Source organism: Podarcis erhardii, assembly GCF_964252035.2.
Source record: "Podarcis erhardii genome assembly, chromosome: 4".
NCBI lineage: Eukaryota > Metazoa > Chordata > Lepidosauria > Squamata > Lacertidae > Podarcis > Podarcis erhardii.
This window is the reverse complement of record NC_138508.1, coordinates 43,275,678-43,297,562: the sequence shown is the minus strand read 5'-3', so window position 1 is coordinate 43,297,562 and position 21,885 is coordinate 43,275,678. Positions and strand designations below refer to the sequence as shown.

The following is a 21,885-nucleotide window of genomic DNA, read 5'->3' as shown; positions in this document are numbered from 1 at the left end:
TGTAATTGGATACAAGCACTTTGTCAGACTGAATGCTAAAAGCAGGCAGCAATGTTAATATAACCAACCCAAAGACAAGACAGGTGGATAGTCCCTGGGTATTCAAAATGGCTGTTACTTGTTGTAACAGAAGCATGTTGAATCAGATTGGTGTTGTGCCCTGTGGGTTATAGGGAATACAAATTGACGACCCGAATCAGTGCGAATGCTATAGCAACCTCTGTACCTGAAACATAGGGTTGGTAATAGTTTGCTCCCTGTAGTAAAAGGGAAATGCAACCTGGAAGAACCTGTTTTGTGTAGCTGGAGAAAACTTGACACATCACAAATATGGATCTTCCAAAGGAATACTGGGGTAGGTGAGGTTAGTTGTTGAAACAGACTTGAAAATAAAGAGGTAAGAAGTCTCAAGGGTTCTTATATACAAAGGTGCTAGTTCCTGCTCTCTGGCCCTTTCCTAAGGAATGTAAACAGATACCAAACTCATGGCTGTTCAAATATTCAGTTGATACTATGATTGTATTACAACTGATTCCGAGGAAATGGGAGTTAGTACCTACAGCTTGATCAGTACTCAGGCTTTGGAGTTGGAGATCTTCATCTGAAACTTATTTTGGATTACTGAAGGTAAACATTTTATAACTTTCTAGTTGCCTGACTAGAGTGGGTATCTCTGTTCCTGAGCAGCTGCTCACCGCTAGGGGATCTCCACCTGTGCACCCATGTTAAGGCTAACCTGCCCCCATGACAAAGGTGAGACCGGTAGCACAGCCATGCCCTTCTACACCAAGATAGAGGGTGAAAGGGGTTTAAGAAGCAGCCTACCTGGTGTGCAACATAAAAACCTTATCAGAAGGATGCGATCTGAAACGCACATATAGACAAGCACTTTCAACCCGATACAAACAGGCATATTTAGAAGCAAGCTAGACTGTAGCAAAGGAGGAAAGAAATGGCTTTTGTAAGAAACAATATATTTTATTTTTCTGACACCACAGCCCTGGCAAGTGGTTTTGTACCAAATTTAATGGAGGTTACACAGAGAACGTTTTACGCTGGGGAACAAAAAAAAAAGATAGCCACAAAAAAAGGTCAGGATAACTTTTAGTGTCTGTTCCACTCCCACATTAATAAAGTCACCGGGGGGGGGGGGGGTTCCTAAGAAAAGGAGAACGAACAGTAAGACTACTGTAGAATGTAACAGTGTCAAAGTCCAGCCTCCTCCTGAAAGTAGCAACACTCTCAGAATGAGAAGGGGCTCTCCTACATATACTCCCCAAAAATAATACAATGTATTGCAGCTGCCAGAGGAGGAGACAGTAAAGGGGGGGGGGGCAAGATGCCTTTTTTTTTTTTAAGAGTGGGAGGGAGAGACAAAGGTGCTCGACAGCACTCCATAATTTGAAAAATATGTCCTTAACTTATTTTTTTTTAAGATTCCCCCTCACTGAACTTAAGTTCCATTTGTGCTTTTCATTAATACTCTGCTCTGAGGTCGTAGTTTGGTTTTTCTATACATTGGAGTTGAAGGAAAATAGTCCAAAGTTCTGAAGATGGATTTTCCACCTAAAAGTAAACAGCCTCTCACCCCAAAGACTAAAGTCTCTGCTAAAATCCCTTTTACAATATAGTACAGTACACAAAAATAACCCCCCCCCCAAAATAACCAAGAGTCCTGGGAGAAGCCAGTCCAAAGGACGTAAACATACAGAGAGAATGGTGCAACTTGTGACAAATGGCAATTCTCAAAATACAGCTACAGATTCTCAAAGCAGGTGCCATCACAGGATATCCAAGTACACAAAAATAATTTTTAAAAAATAAATTTTAAAAAAACAACCTGTTAAAATGAATTCATTTGTTTTCAGGTAATTCCATACATTCGAGATTTCCCAAAGCATCCTCTAGTCTGTTTTTTTTACCTATTGCATGGCCAAACTGTGCTCCTGGAGCTCTCAGGCAGCCCTCAGGACCTGGAATCTCATCTCAACAAGGATCGAACCATCCAGTCTTATGTAGCAGCTTAAAACATCATGTTCCCTGGATTTCCAGGGCCTTGGCTAAATCCTCCCATTCCTACATCAGCAGCCATTCCCCGGGGTCTCATCTGTGGAGGAATCATGATGTTCTGTTGGGGTCCTATCATGCCCTGCATTGACATCATCATACCAGGTGAACCCACAGGTCCCGGATGGCTGTAGAGCCCAGTAGGAGCGCGGTCCTTGCCTGGAATCATGCCTACTGGGTTGCTCATTAGAGTGGGCTGGCCAGGCATGGTTGGTTGTGCTGGTGACATCATCCGATGGTGAGGTCCCATCATGCCTTGTTGCAGGAAGGCAGGAGGTCTCATTGGGTTGTGACCTGGCATGGATGATGCTCCTCCAAGAGAAATATCAGGTGCGCCCACCGGCCCCCCCATGCCAGCTAACGCCAGCCCCATTCTTGGATTCTGTTCTGCCATCATTCCCTGCATGTGAGAAAACCCAGGCCCAACACCCTGTGGCTGCTTGCGGCCCGGTACTTCCCCACGAGGGAAATACTGTAGTGTCTGGCTAGGCTTCTCTGATGGAATAATCCTGGACAGGTCGAATTCTGGTATTCCAGTAGCTCCAGGGCGAATCACTTCCTGCAGCTCCGGATCGGTAAAAACTGAAGGCATGTTGTTTCCTAGGACAGTGAAAGAATCGGGTCCTCCGGGACCTCCAGACTTGCAAAGTGCGGGATCCGTTGAACTTTGGGGCATGCTGGTGGGACGTCCCAGAGGTCCCTCACCGTGGAAGCTCATTCCAGCTGGGAAGTTGCCTTGTCCTCCACTCGGTCCATTATGTGGAAATGGCACCTGCTGGGGAGGGGACTGTACTGGAGGAAACCCCTGTGGGAAGCCCAGGCGTCCTTGAGGTACCATTGGTGGATCCTGGGAACCATGACCCATCATTGGATTGTGTGACATCAGGCCAGGGACCCCATGAGGAGGTATACTGGGTCCCATAGCATTTGGAGAGGGCATCTGGTTACTGTGAGTTAGAGGCTGCGTCATTCCCATTGGGCTAAGAGTTGGCATCGGGCCCACCTGGTTGGGACCTGAACTGCGAGGATTCTGGGGATTAATGCCCATTCCTAGAGAGAATGGGAGGGGGGAAAGGTTAAGATTAGAGCAAGTAGGTGATAATACAAAAAGCTTTCAGGAATGGCAAGTACTGCATACGTGACTTCTAATGTGGAAATGAGTAATCTATGGATAGCTAAATATCTCCTTGCTATACTACAGCCTCGCATAAAATAAGGACCACGTCGAAAGCACACCAACACAAAGAGGTTGTCCCAAATGCTGATATATTTTCCATCAGAGACCGTTGCACATACTGGAATCTCTCAATACAAAGACAAATGTCAAAGGGGAGGTTTCATGCTGGTGAAGGTAACAACAATTGCTGAAATGAGGGAACCTTTTCCACTGTTGACTTCTCTGCCAAGGCAACCCGGTCACACTGTAATAAGGCATGATCAAGGGTTCACAGAGGACAAGGGAAGCCCCAAGTATGCCCTAGAAAACATCCTCCATTTTCACCAGGGTGAATCAGAAGTATTACGCAAGCTTAAAAAGAATGGGGGTAACAATTTGGTCTTTTCCTTGAAGTATTCCATAGGTGACTGATACAACAGCAGAACAATGGAATTTAACCCTTCTCTAGAAGGGAAAACGATGCAAGTTTACTCCAAATCCTTCTACAAGAAGCCACTAAAGGAGAAGGCGGTTATAGGAAAGGTCTCCAGGAATAACATTACCTACAAAAAGAGGGGGTCCAGAACAGAGGCAGAGGGTGTAATTCTGGAATTGCTTGGCACAGCTAAGCTCCAAATCTTCCACAACCATCTCACTACATTTCACTGTTGTAGGATTCTAGTCACTTGAAGCGATTTATCTCACTATTTCCATCAGGTTGGTTAAAAGAGCAAAGGTGTGCTTTTTCAAAATAGAAGTACTACCACCTAAAGTTTAACCATCCTGGAACCTGAATCAAGAACCTGGACACACTTAATCTAAGCCTCAACACCTTACTGGGAAGAAGAGAAGTTGTCACTCTTCTAAGTCATCTTGACATAAACTCAACAGCTTTTAAAACTCCTCTTAATCCAATTGGAGTCAAACAAAATCTGACATCATTTCTCACTTCCTTGGGTAGAACTTGTTTCTGGGTTCTAAGAAAGACCCAACTGAAACAGCCACAAGCAAGTCACAGAACACACTACATCAATATCAGAATGATTCTTAGACTGGCAAGTGACTCATGTAAGCTATGATAAAACGTGATCACTAGAGACACACAGAGACATAATCCCTAGTCTTTTTTCACAAATTATACTTGATGTAATAGTTTGCGCTATACTTGCAAGTCACAATGCTCCATTTTCAATGTGGATAACTACTGTTGGAAAGTTAAAATTGTGAAAAAAGAGAGAAGGGTATGATAATTTATGTAACTGCCTACATCAGCAGCCTCCTGCCAAACACTTGGGTTAAGTTACACAGGCTGTTTGCTGCCCACACCTTATGCTGTCCATCCTAGGTGAGTAGTTCCTGACAACTCAATTTCAGTGAGGCTATTTCAGTGTGTCACTGTTTTTCCACATGCAAGTTGCAATTTCATTAGCTTCTCCCTATGATATTCTCCAAACCACATGCTACCAGCCACAGCACACCTATACAGAATTGTTTCTTACCCGAAAGATTGTTCATAGGTGGCAGGTTTGGGGAACGTGCTGGAGGAGAGTCATCATCTGAGGAAGCTACAGTCTTGATAGCGTCATGGTAGAGTGGAGTAGAACTGGGCATTGCAAACTTGGACATCCGGGACATCATGATGGAGAGAGGATTTTGAGAGAGAGTAGGCTCTGGGGGCATTGTGTATGGACTGCTAGAAGGAAGATTTCCAGGAAGAGTCACAGGAGCAGCCTGGCTAACCGTTGAAGGGGGTGCACCACCTAAATAAATAAATACAAGTTAGCCTTTAACAACTAGTTCTCTTGCCTAGAATACTTTGGAAGTTTCACTCAACAGCTTCCTGTTGGGTCTGGGTTAAATGCCAATTTGACCATATGAAACTTATTTATATCAAATAATATCACTGGTTAATCTGGCCCTGTATTACTGTCTACTCTGATTGGCAGCAGCTGTCCTCAGGCAGAGCGCTTTTCCCCCAGCCCTGAAAAAGGGAACTGTGCCCCTCCTTCGCTCCCTCACCCCTCTCTCAAGCACACCACAGTACATCAATATACCACAAGGCAACTGCTCCATAATCAGGCTGTCTGCAGTTTATTTAGTGCTTCATTCTCGATGGCACACACGTTACCCTACACTATACACAACAGGAAATTCATTTTCAGCCACACACAAGGACAACACTTGTGTACCACAAAGTCCAGGTATCTGAGTACAACCAAGCCTTCAAGATGCTGTGACACTCTTACATTGGACGAAGAGGGTTCTGACTTAAGAGGCATCAATCATAATCCCACAAGTTCACCCCCACTGGCTTCTCTGCCAATATACCAAATGCTCAGAGAAAAGCACACATCCCTAGAAGGAGTGGACTCTGGTCCCCTCTTGAATCCACTAAGACAACTGTATTGCAATGAAGTTGCTGTGAGCTGTCCCGTGTGGTAGGCACTAAAAGCGTAGGATATAAAATTTTAAATAAATAAATCGCTGGGACAATAGCAAGCCATAACAGCAATAGCAACTACACAGCCCAGTCCATCAATGGTCTTTCTGCATAAATGAAGCTTGAGTGTGTGTACATCAGGGACTAGATCTACTTTCTCCTAGTAACACTAGTCCCATAAGTACTTACAAGGATGGTACTATAATCTGCAGTTATGCACGAAATACACACTGTATTACCATAAACTGAATTTCAGACCTTGTTACAAAATAATTATATGAATCAGGGTATTCAGACAAATCAACGAAGAGGAAGAACTAATAAAAAAAACTGCAGGAAAGGGAAGAGGAGAGGTTATTTTCATACTGGATCCTTCAAGCCATTTGCTTTTTGAGAGCCCAGGTGTCAGAATCTCAACAAAATGCTACTTTCCCTGCTAAATCCCAGTTTCTCAGCAATCTGGACAGCTCATTATCATCACAACTACTAGAAAAACTATTTTACGCCCAGGAAATGCAACTACTATGCCTGGTTTTTTGTGTGCAGAACACCAGAATCTCTCAAGAATAGAATGACAGGCACTAACTGGATAATGCCCCTTGACATCCCTACCAGCCATAGTAGCTCCAAACATCCATGCATGTTTCATGCCATTCAGCAATGCCTCCTGCTGAGACAAAGGAGGGAGGACCTGGCTCACAGAGAGACCAGGAAGAGAGCAAGTGCCTTTAAAAAAAAAAGGCTCAATTTCATAAATACAACAAATAGTAGAGAGAACAAACTTGCCTGTGCAAAAATGTACACCCTCCAGCTACCTAATGGTTGGAATCCCAACAAATAGAACAGTTACCCTGTGATGCATATATGAAGCAAAGCTGAACAGCTTGGGAGAGTTCAGAAGTTTAAACGCTATTATTAAATGTGCTGTTTCACATAAGAGCACTAACCAGCTTACTAAAAGTTCCATTTCTTATTCAACAATGCACCATGAGCTATCACTGCGTATTTTTAACACATGTCAGACAAGGTCAATGTTTTCCACTGTCAACCCAAGTCTCTCAAGCAAGATTTCATTCCAATTGTGATGGAATGAAATCAGGAGTGTCTGGATTTGTCTGCAGACAGAAGAAATGGCAGTGACTATGCATTGGCTTCAAATCCAGCTACCATCAACCAAAGCATCAAGATGAGAGAGGGGAGACGGAGAGAAACTTGTTCCAAATCTAGTGTTTTTCAATGCGGTCTCAAATGCTATTCTATAGTTTCAGAGTTATTTCTAATTCTTACTGAGTTTTATCAAAATGTAACTTAGATAATGTGTACTATTTGTCTAGAATAAAGTGTATGTAGGTCCTAATAAACCTAAAAATGTTTTATCACAATAAAACCCATTGGAGAGCTGGGCCTCAGAGCTACAAGAGAACTCCAAAAAGAGGGGTGGGGGAAAGCATGCCATTGCAGTGATTACTCTGAAACAGTAGAGGGCAATGCAGTCAAAGTGTTGTCTTGGTTGCCTTCCTAATTCCTGGAATAATGTGATTTCACAGACTGAAGAGCTCCCAAGGCTGGCTCCATCAAACAACTGCATGCAAACATTGTGCACCTGGGGACTTCCTTTATTAGAACCTTGCAGGATGAGAACAGCCAGTTGACTTTAAGCTATAAATCTGAAAGATTCAATGAGACTTGCAATTCTGTAGGGCAAACAGGACCATGTGAACCAAGAAAGGGGCTTATATTTTGTGTAAAGGCAAAAACCATTGCAGAAATCAGCTGGCATCTGCCTAAAAACCATTCACAGCCAAATCTGTGATCTAATGTTAAACCAACTTCCTCCCAGGAGGGATCTGTGAAGCCAAGCAAGACACAAAGTTTACCAAATGCTGTTTACCATCTGAATTGTTCAGTGAGGACAACCCTTCACAAAATGTCATGGTTTCAGGAATTTATATGCAATAATCCTTACAGTACAAAAATACTACAGGAACCAGCTTGTGATATGCAAGAGAGCTGGTTCTAAGTTTCCATGGGAGGAACTCTCAAATCCGCAACAAATTTGCTTCAGAACAAGGCAAAGGAGTTTACTCCCCCGCCCCACTTCTCACATCTATTCCACTTTGGCATATGAGGTTGGATCCAGACATGCATGCCCTTCTGAGAAACATCTCAGATCCAGCAGAGGTTCCTGCTGGAGGAAAGGAGAGCAATTTTTGAAGTCCCCCCCCCCCCCGAGGCCTCCAACAACACTTCCCATGGTGTTCCAGAAGGTCCCTCAACTCCCTAGTAGCTACAGGAGGAACTGCCTCTAGCAGAGTGTTCTGCAAATAGAACTCAATTTACCCAAAACACGATAAACTAGTAATCGCTCCAAGTCTACCCTGTTTCAACCTAGCCTGTATACAAAAGACTATGTTTCTAAGCTAGTGAGAGTAATCAGTTTGTGCATCCATCTCTTCACAGTTCAATTATGTCCATACATCAACTAGTACTATGACAATAACTTTACAGGGTTGTGCCCAACCCTTTACAGTCTTGTGCCCAACACAAAGCAGTTTAGGAGCGGAAAGGTAACAAGCTAGCCTGCCAAGTCTGGTGCATCAGGTTGTCAAGAAAAGGAATCAGAACAGAGTTTGTTTAAAGGAAAGGTAGCACCTTACTGACTATAAAGATAGTGAAGAAAAAGGATGGTAGAGAAAGCGAGCACAACTGACCTGATTCAACATTTCCCATCATGGCTGGTGAAGACATGGCAAGAGACGCTTTGTGGTTGGGGGGTATTCCAGGACTCTGCAGTGGGGGCTTTGGAGATGAAGTCCATCCAGGAGAAGGTGCAGGGAGGGACGGAGACTTGAGATGGACAGGAGAAGCGGCAGCAGAGCCCATAACAGGAGGAGATTTGATTGAAGCAGCAGCTGCTGCAGTCGGCCCTGCGAGTATCCCTGCCAGCTGGGATGGAGTCTGGGGGGACTTGAGGTTCCCGGAGGGCGAACCCAGCATGGGAGACTGGACCTGGCGCATGGTGGGGGACTTCAGTGGATTTATGCCTGGAGAATGAACCTGGCTGGCACCAACGGAAACATCCAAGGGCTTGCGTCCGAGGTTGCGTTGAACAGGAGGAGCTGTGTTGAGGCTGTTTGGGTTGCTGGAGGGATTCAGAGGTAGTGGTGGCATGTGGCTAAGCCGGTTGTTAGTCCTTTGGTCGGGCCCCATTTGTTCTCTGTGATTCCGGAGACCAACACCTGGGCCCTGAGACATAGGATGGAAAGGTCTCGGGCCCATTCCATAGTCCTGCTGGGGATGCTCACCAAATGGCATGGGCACCATTTTCTGCTGCGAGGGGAGTATCTCCGAGACACCTGGGCGCATTTTCATCATTTCCTCCGGGCCCACTCCAGCTTCCCTCATCTTCTGAGGTAACATTGGTGGATTGGAACTCATGTTGACATTCAGATTCACATCCCCCTTCATGCTACCAGGGCCCATCCCAAATTCCAAGTCCCTACCAGCTGCCATCTGAGGTGGCATCCCTTTGGGGAAGTCTCCCCTGGAGGGGCTCATGGACCCTTCAACCGGCATACGTGGGAAGATGGGGTTATTGCCGGGCTCCATGTGTCTTTGAGAGGGAATCATCCGGTTCATTTCCATGCCAGGCCTGATGCCTTCAATGCTCATGCCAGGGGGAAGTCCTAGCTGTTTTTCTGCCAGCTGCTGTTGAAAGATCTCCTCAGGCAGGCCCTGAGGATTGGGGAACCTCTCCCCTCGCCCAGGCCCACTGAACACACCTTGCCCAGGAGGAAAGTTTCGGCCATCTGGCATTTTTGGCACATCTTCCGGCCAAGGGACACCTGAAAGCCCAGGTCTAGAAGTGGCGTTTGGGACATTGGGACCCTCTATGTCAGGGTTTATCATTCCAGCAAACCCAGGCAGCCGCATCTGACCACCAGGCACATTGGGATGGGGGGCCATGCCCCTTGGGGGCAGTGAATGGGACATAGTCATACTTTCAGGAAAGGGCTCTGGGCCCCCAGGACCCCAGCCCTCACCTGGGGTCATCTGGTATGGAGGTGGGGGGCCTCTGACCAATCCTCGAGGCCCATGCTGGTGAACCATCATGTCTTGTAAAGAACACTGCTGTACAACCTGCTCCTGCTTCCTCCTCTTTTCTTCGTAGAACTCCTGTTGCAACTTCAGCCAGGCCACCTGCTCGGGGGTCATATGATCCAGGTGCTCTGGTCCTATAGGACCAGACTGAGAGTTTAAGGATGGTGGCCCAACTTCATCTGGTGAGAAGGGCATGTCTCGGTGCCCTGGAGGGCCAAAGGGAGCCCCTCCTTCTGTCCGGGGTCCTGGCCCTTTACCTAAACTTTGGGATTGAGCCATCAAGGCCTGTATTGGCCCTTCAGGCTTCTTTTGGGGACCATCCAGCACTCCAGAATTGGGCGGGGGAGGCCCAGCTTGGCCTCCAGTGAACTCCTTCTCATCTGGGAAAAGCATACGCTGAATATCTCGCAGAGTCTGCAGGGAACGTTCTCTATGCTCCAGCTGCTCCTGGGACAGTCCATCTGGATTTTCACCCATATTTGGTGGGTCCCCACCAGATACCTGCTGGTTGGGACCTTTAGGGTCCGCAGTGGAACTGTTACTTCCTTGGGAAACTGGACTAACGGCTCTATTACTGGGGGTTGAAGTTTGCCCAAATCCTTCAGTTTGTAGAGGGGTGGAGTTTGCAGGACTTCCTGCTGACATCACTTTACTTTCTAATCCAGGATTGTCCTGCTCAATAGGACATGGAGGGCCAGTAGGTTTGGGTGCTGGTGCCGGCACTGGAATGGGTGGAGTCTGCTGCATTTTGGCATTCTGGGGAGGAGTCTGCTCTTGAGAAGCAGGCAGCTGCGATGGAGCTTGGGGCTTTGTATCATTTCGAAGTGGTGGAATCTGAGTGTTCTGAAGAAAAAGGAAGACAAGTTAGTAATTTCACATGGCTCAAATGAAGCCTAGTTCTAGGGCAATAAGGAAGGCCAAGCTCTGAGTTCACCTTTCGCCAATCATGCTTTAACCACTCTGTCAAGCCACTGGCAGCCTCACCCCTCCTGCCCACACTGTCTTCTCCATCTGTGAAGTTACTTACCAAAGGTGCAGTGTTTCGTTCCACCTTGTTAGAGATGTTCTGAATGTGAAAAGATACAATGGTTTCCACTTGTCCTTTCAGCACAGCTTCTGCAGCCCTGAAGACAAACACAAGCAGCTGAAACATCACAGGGCATGTCAGTCCCTGTCAACAAAAGTCTACACCCCTTTCTGTAATTGATAACATACTAGCGGTCTTTTTTCTTAATCGCTCTTCATAGAAAGATTCCAGGACAGTGTACGAAACTAAGTGAAATTCGCACAATCAAACAAGATACAAAACAATATAAAATCTTAAGAACTAACATCAGGATAAAGTACAATTAAAAAGAAAATAATCTAAAATCTATAAAACCTTGGCAAATGGGAAGGTCTTCCCCTGGCGCAAAAAGCTTGCTGGTGCCAGGCACACCCCATTAAAAATGGCATTCCAAAGTCCGTCGGTTACCATTCAGTAGGCCCTCTTCCTGTAAACGTAATATACCTCTACTAAAGAGGGCAACATCTAACGAAGATGTTATTTTATGATTTGATTGGTTTCTATACCACCCTCTATCAGGGTGCTTTACAAATGCACAATTAAGTGCCAAATTGTCCACAAGGCAAAACACAGTTTTTCATTTTCCTAGAAGGTTTCTCTTTCAATGTAGAACATACATTCATGCCCTTCCTCGTGTGATGTGATGGAGATACAGGTACCTATTTAAGCAGATATGGTTGCAAGTGGAAGCCATGAATGGATATAACTTGTCATCGTGCATAAGCAGCAAACAGAACTAAACCGGAGGCTATGACTACTACATTCAATGTAAACTAAAGTGTCACTTACTTATTAGCCATCTCTGTTGAAAAGACATAGACCACTTTGGATGGAGTCTTCTGCATACTACCTGGCTCTGAAGGGGCCGCCTGACCATGAGAAGGCGTGGAAGATCTTGGGGCTGAGGCATTTGAAGGAGCCAAGGAGTGTGCAGTATGCTGGGACTCTTGCGATTTTGCATGGTCAGCAGAGCCAAGATCTGAAACGGAAGTAGTGGAGAGGTCTCAGTCTCAAAAAAGATATCAAAATTCCATTCCCATCTTTCAGTAGCTCACTTAGTAGCACTTTCATTTTAGATGCAGTACAATCACCCACCATAAGATTCATTTGTTCTGGCATTTATATAAGACAATTATTTCTTATGAATGCCCATCCTAATATTGACAGCTGGCATTTACAACTTCAGGCTTTTTCTCCCATTTCCACCACAACTTCTACTATTACACTTTGTGTGATTTAAAATCCAGTCATTCATAGTATACTCTTGTACATTTGTCAATTTCCACACATCCACAAGGAAAACTCTTAAGAGTATTTTGGCCTGAGGGCCACATTCATCTTTGGCCAATCCTCCAGGGTCTGCATGCCAGCAGCAGGTATAACAAACCTATACACTTTTAATGAAAACTTTCGTATGTGTGCGCACACAAAGGACATGTTTTCACCCCTCCTCAGCTGATCCATGAAGATCCCCCCCCCCAAAAACAGGAAAGGAGTGATTCTCCATCCTCATCAGGGTACCCTGCTTCACCCACCAAAATATTGTGCATGGTTCCTCCCCACCCCCCACCCCTTCACCATTGATGCCAAAAGTCATTGGAATCTCGGGGGCAGAGAACGGATCAGTCACAACTGTTGTAAAAAAAAAATCTGACTGGTTTCAAATCAGGAGTGTGCGTGGAATCCTCCACCGGCAAAGCTACTGAATTGTTCAGCTAGATAAAACACTTTCCCACAGTGTATCTGAAGAAGTGTATCTGAAGAAGTGTGCATGCACACGAAAGCTCATACCAAGAACTGACTTAGTTGGTCTTTAAGGTGCTACTGGAAGGAATTTGTTTTGTTTTTACACTTTCCCACAGTTTGCCTCAAACTGAGATGGCCTGCCCATAGTTGTTTAGATGTTAGAAGACATACTATAAATTCTACCAAGGTAAGGCTAACCTAGGAAAACTGCTCCCACCTTGACACACCAGCAATGACAACAGCACACAGGAGATTGTTCTTAGAAGCTTTACACCACTTCATTGCCTTTCCCAAGAAATACACTGGAGTCAAATCCTAGAGTCTATTCAAAATCAGTATAAAGCTGATGTGTAAGCAACATATGCATAGGCCAGAGCATTTTGGCTGTATAGATTTTCTCACCATATTTAGTGTAATATTTTCACATTTAAATTGCTCTTACCCAACACATGAGACATGGGAGTTGGTTCAGAGACTAAGTGTGATTCAAATGGTTTCCGAAACTTTAAGAAGTCCACACCACACAGTAATCAAGTAATAAAGTTTCAAGATAACAAATAACAGAAGGGAAAGCAAAAAGTAAAATAAAAGAGAAGAAGAGGAATTGGGGGGAGGGGGGCCGCCAGATATAATTGCATGCTTCAGCTCGCTTGAATTCAGCTAGTGGCCCCTGTGAATCTCTTGAGCCCAGCAGCCTCAGGACTGAGTAGAATTCAAGCAAAGCTTGACACATTTGGGCTTATGTGGAGAGCACTGGCCACTATCACACGAATTATGTTAGCCACTGAAGACAGTCCCAAGCACATGTGATTTACATAAATAGCACTTCCAGAAGTGCAACAACACTCGTAACATGAACAGTGCCTATGATATTCCAAGCAGAACAGGACTTCTGAGACTGACAGATTGGAGCTACATTCCTGTAGTCTAAGACACCATACAGTAACAATAGAAAGACTTTCCCTACCCCAATCAAAGCCATATTTCAAGTGAGTGGAAATGATGGTCAACAATTATAAGCTGTGAAAATATCTGACTGCTCAGAGACCAGCCTTACTGAGCTGGGATATACAGGAACAAGCACTACTCTAGAGCAAAAATTCCTCTCTGGGGGCGAAGCTCCCCTGAATACTCCCATCGTATTTTGAAGTGGGCAAGGATACACAGCATTAACCTAGTTCTTCCCAACCTTCCTGTCCTACTCCAAATTTTGTTTCACAAGCTATTCCTTTCCTCATAGGCCTTCTCTGAGACGACTAATGTTCCTCTATTGAGTTTTTAACCCTCTCTATCCCAAGAGGGTCTCAGTGGATTAACATATCTATGAAATTAACACAAAGAAAAAACAAAAATACCCACTTAAATATCCTGCACACAAACAACAGATTGTGTCGTTTTTGAGAACCAAAGCAAAACCCATTATTTTAACACTTACATAAATACAGGCTCAGATTTGATGGCTGCTCCTTATGCGACATTACATAATTCACTAGAGATACCCAAGCACAGAATACACTCAGATTGTGTCAATTACGAATGGCACTTGGGCCTTTTTATAGTGTGGTGCTTGCATTTAAACCTATGGAAAAGACACCCTTTTCCTGAGAAAAGTAGCCCTTTGCCTGCAGTGGAAGAAAGGCCCACCGCTCGGCACATATCAAAACCTATAGAAAAGACACCCTTTTCCTGAGAAAAGTAGCCCTTTGCCTGCAGTGGAAGAAAGGCCCACCGCTAGGCACATATCAAAACCTATGGAAAAGACACCCTTTTCCTGAGAAAATTAGCCCTTTGCCTGCAGTGGAAGAAAGGCCCACCGCTCGGCACGTATCAAAACTGACCACAGTATGCTGTGGGGTTCGTGGGACCTGCCTTCTTATCAAGCATATCAAACGAAACACTCTTGAAAATACAAATTGTTTGCCTCTTTTTACACTTGAGGAACTATTAGTTTAAAAGGGGGTCACTTTGACAAGTTTCAGAACATGTGCTTTGGCAGGAAGCTGCTTTTTCCAAGTCTTCCAATCCAATTGTCAAAAATCTTCCTTCATGCCAATATACAAAACTGACTCATTTTGGCTGGTACAATTTCTAGGGTTCAGAGCAAGTTAAAAAAAATCACAGAGGCTCTCAGTAAAAGCTGGCACCCACTCATATTTCGGCCCCTTCACACGTAGACATACCTTTGATTTCAGATTCATCACTGGGAGTCCCAGCATCTCTTTGTTCAAATGAGTCCGCTGAAATGCTCCTCTCTCTCTTTCCTTTCCCTTTTGAACCATTGCCAGCCCCGTTCTTCAACCCCATGCTTCCTCCTTGTCCTGGGAGCACTTTTGGTGTGTGGCCCCCGCTCTTGGGGTCGCAGGGAGAGGGCTGGGATTGGCCAGTTGAGCCCCCCTGTTTACCCTGGTTGGAGAATTTAGAGTCCAGCTGGGGGTTGCCAGATGGGGACATCACTGTAGGGGGACGGACCATCACCTCCTGCTTTGATTTGGGACTACTGGAAAAGAAAGGTGGGGAAGAAGAGTAATTTGTAATAAAAGGTATAAGAATGCCAATTTACGCAGCAGTAGCCACCAGCTCAGCTTATTTTACAGAGTGTGGCCAGCACCGGTAAGTTAAATTCATCCACATGCATATTGTCCAGCAGTTATCTAAAAAAATGCCTTATTATCCAGCTTGAGGTATTACTACTTAAGCAAACAGAGAAAGGCAGCAACTACCCAGATCCTAGGAACCAGTCAGTCACATGGGGATGTACCTCTGTCACTTCTGTCAATAAAGACAATGGTTTCTATGTACAAAGACATGCCTCACACTAAGACCAGCACAAAGCAAATAAGCAGGGCACCATAAAGTTCACAATGCCACCCATCTGGATTCAAACAACACAGCTCCACTGTCGGGGGGGGGGGGAATGTTTTTCCATGAAAGTTCAACTGAATTTATACACAACTCTGAATTTCTATCCATTACCTGCCAGCGGAATGTAAGTTTTAAAAATGCTCGCTTCAGTTACTTTCAACTGTTAGAGGCAAAAATTGCATCTTTCTGAAAACAAGTGCAAAAGAATATTGTAAAATAGCACTGAACTAGATTTCATCAGCACAGTAGATGTGGGGGAAATATATTGAATAAAAAGAGCTGAACCTCAGAACTGATCCATAATTATAGTCAGCAGCCACAATATATATGCAGCCAACTTGCATGAAGAGGAACACACCAGATCAGGGGTAGACCTCCCTGATAATGGAAGCTGGTCTGTAAGATCACTCAATTTCTTTGAGTCGTAGATTACTTGAAAGAGCTGTAAGATGCACATGAGTGGCAGAAGATATGAATCAGCTCCCAGATACAATGTAATAAAAACCGGCAACAAAGATGAGAAGGAACCCACCTACCCCTTGCCCAATCCAATAATATACACAGGGTACAAATGTGCTTCTGGGCACAATTCTTTTGAAACGGATTAGGTCCAGGATACTTTAAGGATCCCCTCCACTCATACCATTCCTAAGATCATAAAGAGAGATCCTTCTCTGTGTCCCATCAAAGGTAGAAGTGTGGCTGGATGAGATATGAGAGAGGACTTGCTCCATGTCAACAACCAGATTACCATATTCATTTGGCCCATGGTTGGTCACTTCCTACACAGCTTTTTTCCCCAGTTACTGAATAACTATTTTTTCCCCAGAAGGCTTTTACAATATGAGGCAGATAATGCTTTTAATGATTTTTTAAACTGCTAACTCTGCCTCTTTTGAAATTGTTTTCTACCATTTTCATGAAACTTTTTTTTTTTTTTTTTTTGGTAAGTTGTCCTAAGTGGCGTGAAGTTTGGGGTATTAATGCTCTGATAAACTAATAATAATAATTAAGAGATCTGGTTACCCCAAGCAAAATAGCTACAATTTCCATTCAATTTTGTGTTCTAAGGATGCTTCTTTGCACTTCTACTTATTTTTGTGGGGGGAAATGTTTTTGTTCCGTCCATAGGAAGAATATGCTTCCCCCCTGAACACCAAGAAGGAAGTGACATGGGAACACTTCCTCTATGTGCTAATATTTACCTTCCCCGTAAAATGGAAGTGGAAGCACTGTGTGCTGTCAAGTGGAATGGTCAAAACTGTCACCCTCTCAAAGGCTGTTTTGTCAAATTAGAGGATTGAGCCAGAGATCCTCAATGGGGGCAAAAAACAACAAGAAAACATAAGCAACTACAAAATCAAGAACCTCAAAAGAGATTGCAAAAACTTGCAATTTCTTATGAAATATCATATAAAGGCAGATAGAACCAGCACATGAAGAGAATTCTCCGTATCAGAATAAACTTGAATAGCACTCAGCAGATGAAACTCACATGACAGGGGTTCCAATTAAAGTACAGAAGGCAAATAGCGATTCATGTAATAATGCCACCAGAGAGACACACACAGAGAGGGAGAATATGTGTGTGTGTGTGTGTGTGTGTGTGTGTGTGTGTATGATATTTACCTCTGGGCATTTCCTGATGGGGAATTTCTCACTTTGGGGTTACTGGAATGCATTGACAGAAATCCTAAGCACACAGCCACACGCACTGAGGGGGGCTTCTTGTCAAGTTCCTCTGTTGCTGCTGGCAGTTCTGAAGCACTTTCTGTCCCTTGCTTTCCTCAGTGCTGTCGGTCTGCTTGTCTTTTTCCTTTTTGCTTCTCTCTGTTGTTGCACTGGGCCTTTCCCTTTCGCAGCTCCAGCATTCTCCAAATGTGTGACTCCTGCTGTTGTGAGGAAGTCTCGCATCTCCAGGGCAAACTGAACCAAACCCAGTCAAAGAACAAAAAAAGACTATTAAAAAGGGGAGGAATCTAGAACTAAATGAGATCAGTATATGGCCTTTTTTTCTCCACCTTTTTAACTGGAAGGGCAAGATGAGAAAGCTCAACCAGATGGAAGCTGAATGTACATTCCGATTATAAAATAAATGCTTTTCCGGTATTAGCTACGTAAGCAACAACCAGGTGTGCTAGATCTAACAGATGAGAGGGAGGAAGTTTCTCTGTACTCCAATCCAAGATCATGTACAAACACATTTATGTGTAGAGAAGCAAGTTGCTCGTATCAATCAGTTCAAGCTTTCTAAAAGTACTATGCAGGCCACATCACTGCAAAAAGATATAGCAACATTTTTAGAAGATCACACAATTATTAGCACATCTTAAAAACAGGTAACAATTACCCTAGTGAAACACAAGATGGTAATGGGAGGAGGGATCATTTCATGACTTCTGAATAATCAATAGCCACCATGAAAATTACTGCATCGAAGTGCTAAGTATCCTATGTCAAAGTTGCTAGGCCCAATTTTCTAGACTACTGTCCATAAATACTATGTCTCAATCTACATTTAAATGAAAAGTTAGAAACATTGAACATTATGGTGTTTGAGCAGATTTTAACACAGGGCTTATTCATCACTACTATTACTAAAGGAATCTAAAATGTTTTTCTTCTTCATGCTGAAGAGTTTTGGAACAATTTTCTATAAGATTCAATTTATTATCACAGTTTTTATATCAGAACAATTTTTGCATCTGAATGAAAACTAGATTACCAACCTCTAACACTAGATGATAATATTCAAATTAAGTATTTTTTCATAATTCATAAATTTATAAGCTATGAAGAAAGTAAAAGTATAAGAAAGTAGTATTTACTGGTCAGATTTCTTTGAAACACAGCAGTTTATTTTGAAAGCAAAAAAACCCCTTTTGTGCTGCTTAAACATACTGCAAGCTTTTTCATATGACAATGTCGTAATACTAAATTTTGTCATTCTATGACACAGCATCAACATATCTTAATATCAGAAGATAGCATCAGGACATTTAAGTTCTTTTCCTCCTTCTACCATTCCTTCCTCAAATGCTTCCAAGTCTGAAGGAAGGAAGTCCTACAAATTTGGCAAAGGATCCCCATACTCGAAGTATGTAAGGCAACAGAGATTTAAAAAAGATTTATTATTTTTGCTCATTGCAAGAAGAAGAATGTGCCAATTAAATTTCAGATAAGGTCACGGGACAGCTATTACTAATGTTGATGCTTAAGAACCTACAAAAAATACAATCCAATCTGCATTACCGGACTGTATTTTACATAAGCCATATACAGAGTTATTGTGAGATCTTGTTCTCACAAGCACAGGACTCATTCTGCCCGAGAGCATATGCTAATACCCACAAATTAGACTTGGTGGTTTTGAGAAACGAGACTTCTAGAAGCATTAGTAGAAGTGGACAGGCATGCGTATTTAAACATTTTGGATGTGCCACATCTGAATCTGCTGTAAGCCAGGCTGTATTTCTACCCCTTCACCCGTAAAACACTCAAACACAAGATGGTAGGCATGCTTTCAGTGAGGACAAAAGACCATAGCAGACTACACAGAATATGAAGCAGGAGATGAATTCAAACACTCCTGTCTACTACAAATCATCCCAATATAATGGGCACTAATTTCACTTATCAATCCCAAAAGGAAAAAATTTATTATTATTTTCTAAGTTAATGAAGCTAAAATGCAAGTCATCTTTTGGGACATGTTGGACAGGGCACATGTCTTATAGAAAAGCAAGCTTTGCCAGCCTCGTTTCTGTTAATGCCACTGTCTCAGAAGAAACAATCCACGAAAGTTACTTTCAACCCAAAGTGCAGAGTTCACTGCAATCAGGACATCAATGGTCCATTCGTTCTTTTTGTAATATACTTATTATATGCAGCCATTTGACTTCATCCCTGGAGGCACACTCCATTGTCTCTCGAGACAGACAGATGCCAACAATATTATGCTGTCAAATGTTACAGCCAAGCAGACCATTATTAAACCAATTTCAGTAGCTCATTCTTCAATATAATGTAGGGAACCCTGTATTTCTGCAAGCCTTTTGGCCTGTTCCCTTTGCTTCTAAAGGCAGCTTACCAGAACTCCAGTGTCACGACATTGTACTGATCATCCTGAAAATGGGTTCAGAAGCCCTTTGTAGACAAAAAGATCACCTGAAATAAGACAAAGCTTCATCAAGCAAAATCCACAGCAAAATGAGTTTTGCCCAAAGCAAATGAAAATACACCCACCCAGTTTTGGAAATACAGGGCCAAATTAAACTAACCAGTTCCACTACTGGAAGCCTGAACAAAGTCTCCTGTAGCGCAACAGGGGGGCCCCCCACACCCCTGAATGGCTTGAGGTGTGTGTGTTGCGAGACCCCCTCCCACAACAGAGAACAAGGGGAAGAAAGGGGAGATTGTTCCATCATGCAAGCAGATAGCTTGCGCTGACAAAACATTGTTAACAGCATGACATTGTGTTCCTCCCACCGCATCTGGAAGCATACAGTACTTGACAGCTTATCTGCCCTGATGTTTCAGGATTGGTAGACAAGGTGTATTACAAAAGACCTGCTAAGGAGGCAATTGCTCAACAAGTTGCACTGAAACAGAAGAACTGTCTCATCCAAATGATGGAGAGGTGGATGGAAAGAGGGACAAAATCCTCATCCCAAAATTAAAGATGTAGTGGTAAGTAAAGAATGCTTGAGGGGCACAGAAGTCTACTGCCTTGAACAGAATACTTGTTCCAGCAGTTACGATCCTCTTTTAGCCATTTAATATCTATTCTGGGAACAACATTCAACTCTGAATTGTTATGTTCTTTTCATAGATCCATTGAAATACAAACTAGATACTCTGAGCCAGGTCCGAGGTACAAAACACACAGAAAAAAACAGGATAGATCCTTCATGCTGCTGCTATTGAAAGGGTGATCACAAATGTGTCATCCCTGGATCTGTAGCTGATTAAGCAAAAATATTACAGCCTACTGCGCCAGCCAAGTTCCAGTGACTGATACGTAATTTCTGAAGAGATCTAAAACTTGATTATGACCTAGACCTCCTGCTACGGCATTTCCCACCTGGGGTACAATTCTAGAGAAAGGTTGGGTCAATATTATTTTTAAATATTGCATGTATTTTCAGCATTTTCGTATTATGTTCCAATTCCATCACTGTCTTCTTCACCTACTATAAGATACAGAGAGTTGCTGTTATCTATAAGATATGCTATGGAAATGATTCTACAGTGCTAGAAGGCAACTCATAGCCAAGCTGTTGAACAATAGCTGGAATACCCTTTGAAACCAAGAGGCAAAGAAAAATAGAGCTCAACTGATGCAAAAACCCAAATTCTTTCACAAAGTATTGTTAGCTTCCTTGAGTCATGAAAACTGATGGCTCTGCTGCCTATCTTCCTTTTTGTCCTTCCTCTCTCATTTTTTCCCCTTTGTCTTGTTCTCTTTTGTGCGGTGACTGTGTGCATTGGAGTGAGTGTGTCTGTCTACAAAAGAAAACTTTATCAAAACAGATCCTAGACTGAGGAGGAGTCTAGAGATGGCACACTGATGAATCTAAGATGGAAATGCACAGAGTTCACACCTTAGAAGAGGAATAGGAATGCAGTGCATCTGCACAAATATGACAACCCACTTCTATTTCAGCAGCAATACACCAACAGATGGTAGCGCAGCTCATGCTGAAGCTGGAAACCTTACTGGAATCAAAGCAGAATGCAACCCAACAGTATATTCAATCCCAGCAATAAACCATCACACACAATTCAAGTGAGCAAGATCTACATGGCAAAGTGCAATATCTACTGAGGGCTCCTAGAAAAGACCATTAGTAGCAATAGTGGTAGTAGTTAGAAGATTCTGATTTAGAAAATACAAATTGGAGACCTGTGAGCAGTTGTGGATAGAGTAGTAAGCTGAAAAGCACAAAATGGTTAAACTGCCTGTTCGACTAGACCTGAACCTCGGCAAACTAGTAATTGCTAGATTGGGATTAGGCTCATCTAGCGCTGAACCTAAACAAGATGTGTACTTACCTCTCCCACCCTGCTCTGTACAGGAGTGTTTGGGTGGAGAATTGGAGTCAGGGTAAATGTGCGGACACACATGTAAAAGCATCCTGCCAAGTATACAAGGAATAAAAGAAGTGACTAAACTGTAGTCCAGATCCAGCACAGCAAACTGCAGAAGTTGCCCACCAACTCCTTTGACCTTAGCACTGGAGTAATGAGTGACTAGGGAAACCCAGACAGATGGCTGGGGTATGAATAATAAATTATTATATTATTATGAGAGCAGAAGTAGTCAGATAAAGGACTCTGCCTGCTATTTAAGAGACTGATCTCTGAAGCACTTTATCTCCCCCTCTCAGTGCCGTGGAGCTCTGCCTTGGAAATAGGGGAAAGGGCTGTGTGCACGCTAGCATGTCT

General features: G+C 43.4%; 2 protein-coding genes and 1 long non-coding RNA gene across 7 annotated transcripts in view; 1 reads left to right on the top strand and 2 right to left on the bottom strand.

Moving 5' to 3' along the window:
- Positions 1 to 21,885, top strand: part of POGLUT1 (protein O-glucosyltransferase 1) — a 366,888-nt gene that overhangs the window by 200,382 nt on the left and 144,621 nt on the right. The window lies entirely within an intron of this gene.
- Positions 958 to 21,885, bottom strand: part of BCL9 (BCL9 transcription coactivator) — a 104,918-nt gene continuing 83,990 nt past the window's right edge. For 4 of the 5 annotated variants that reach the window (XM_081858440.1, XM_081858439.1, XM_081858438.1 and 1 more), the window contains exons 3-10: positions 19,529 to 19,605; positions 17,068 to 17,364; positions 14,757 to 15,073; positions 11,620 to 11,809; positions 10,792 to 10,888; positions 8,375 to 10,607; positions 4,723 to 4,983; positions 958 to 3,117 (exon numbers count right to left, since the gene is read on the bottom strand). In XM_081858440.1, coding sequence (XP_081714566.1) covers positions 2,024 to 3,117; positions 4,723 to 4,983; positions 8,375 to 10,607; positions 10,792 to 10,888; positions 11,620 to 11,809; positions 14,757 to 15,073; positions 17,068 to 17,120 — 4,245 coding nt within the window. In that variant the 5' untranslated portion in view covers positions 17,121 to 17,364; positions 19,529 to 19,605 and the 3' untranslated portion in view covers positions 958 to 2,023. Of the gene's footprint in view, positions 3,118 to 4,722; positions 4,984 to 8,374; positions 10,608 to 10,791; positions 10,889 to 11,619; positions 11,810 to 14,756; positions 15,074 to 17,067; positions 17,365 to 19,528; positions 19,606 to 21,492; positions 21,576 to 21,885 lie in introns of all 5 variants that reach the window. The other variant, XM_081858441.1, reaches the window with a different exon arrangement.
- LOC309340069 lies at positions 13,776 to 14,745 on the bottom strand. The gene is made up of 3 exons (XR_014155793.1): positions 14,411 to 14,745; positions 14,241 to 14,325; positions 13,776 to 14,155 (listed from the first exon to the last, which is right to left on the bottom strand). It is a non-coding gene; the product is annotated as an uncharacterized lncRNA (long non-coding RNA).